General features: G+C 55.4%; 1 protein-coding gene across 1 annotated transcript; it reads right to left on the bottom strand.

Moving 5' to 3' along the window:
* Positions 1-260: 260 nt before the first annotated feature.
* LOC123757747 (uncharacterized) lies at positions 261-1211 on the bottom strand. The gene has a single exon (XM_045741583.2). It carries the CDS (start codon positions 1209-1211, stop codon positions 261-263), a length of 951 nt encoding a protein of 316 aa, XP_045597539.2.
* Positions 1212-1499: the final 288 nt, after the last annotated feature.

Genomic DNA, 1499 nt, shown 5'->3' with positions numbered 1-1499 from the left:
GTTTTCAGTAAGAAGACACAAAATTCCTCCCTCTGCCTTTTGGGTCCCTTTGAGAGATTCGTAAAACATTTAGGAATGATTATAAACTTTTTAAGAGTTAAGAGATCTGCGTAATTAAAAAAAACTGAGTGCAGATTAACAAAGGTAATTTTTTTAAGCTGTGATATTAGAAGGTGCATAAATCCTGGGTATTTTGCCAAAATTTGGGAAATTCGTTGGCAAATTGTTTTAATTGTCGGCCAAGTTAGAAACTTATTGATTCACAATGATCGCAAGAATGTAATGTTTGTATCAGAAGGTTTTGAGGCCCGGCGGTTGGGGTCGAACCAGGGCATTGGGGGTCGAATGAGGACGGTTGAGGGCGCATGAGGACGGTGGAGGTCGAATGAGGACGGTGGAGGTCGCATGAGGACGGTGGAGGGCGCATGAGGACGGTGGAGGGCGCATGAGGACGGTGGAGGGCGCATGAGGACGGTGGAGGGCGCATGAGGACGGTGGAGGGCGCATGAGGACGGTGGAGGGCGCATGAGGACGGTGGAGGGCGCATGAGGACGGTGGAGGGCGCATGAGGACGGTGGAGGGCGCATGAGGACGGTGGAGGGCGCATGAGGACGGTGGAGGTCGAATGAGGACGGTGGAGGTCGCATGAGGACGGTGGAGGGCGCATGAGGACGGTGGAGGGCGCATGAGGACGGTGGAGGTCGAATGAGGACGGTGGAGGGCGCATGAGGACGGTGGAGGTCGAATGAGGACGGTGGAGGTTGAATGAGGACGGTGGAGGGCACATGAGGACGGTGGAGGGCGCATGAGGACGGTGGAGGGCGCATGAGGACGGTGGAGGTCGAATGAGGACGGTGGAGGGCGCATGAGGACGGTGGGGGTCGAATGAGGACGGTGGAGGGCGCATGAGGACGGTGGAGGGCGCATGAGGACGGTGGAGGGCGCATGAGGACGGTGGAGGGCGCATGAGGACGGTGGAGGGCGCATGAGGACGGTGGAGGGCGCATGAGGACGGTGGAGGGCGCATGAGGACGGTGGAGGGCGCATGAGGACGGTGGAGGGCGCATGAGGACGGTGGAGGGCGCATGAGGACGGTGGAGGGCGCATGAGGACGGTGGAGGGCGCATGAGGACGGTGGAGGTCGATATCCTATATTTCAGTATACTACCTGTGAAATACTTGCATTTACTGAACCCGCCGTATTCCACCATCGCCGCCTCCACTACTCATCTCAGAGTAGAAGTAGAGGGTTACAGTGAGAGCAGACATCAGAGTGGAAGTAGAGGGTTACAGTGAGAGCAGACATCAGAGTGGAAGTAGAGGGTTACAGTGAGAGCAGAGACATCAGAGTGGAGAGAGAGGTTACGTGTGGAGTACCACAGGAGTCAGTTCTACGGCCCATACTGTTCCTAATATATGTCAATGACTCGACAGGAAATTCGGTCCATATCAATGTTTGCCGATGATTCAAAACTGGTGAGAAGAGTTAACACAGATGG

This window comes from Procambarus clarkii, chromosome 40 (genome assembly GCF_040958095.1).
Source record: "Procambarus clarkii isolate CNS0578487 chromosome 40, FALCON_Pclarkii_2.0, whole genome shotgun sequence".
Taxonomy (NCBI): domain Eukaryota; kingdom Metazoa; phylum Arthropoda; class Malacostraca; order Decapoda; family Cambaridae; genus Procambarus; species Procambarus clarkii.
Note: the sequence above shows the minus strand (reverse complement) of the source record. Positions and strands in the feature narration are given on the sequence as shown.

Excerpts from the sequence above, each read along its gene's own strand:
- LOC123757747 (XM_045741583.2), bottom strand. The coding sequence starts at position 1,211 with ATGGTGGAATACGGCGGGTTCAGTAAATGCAAGTATTTCACAGGTAGT.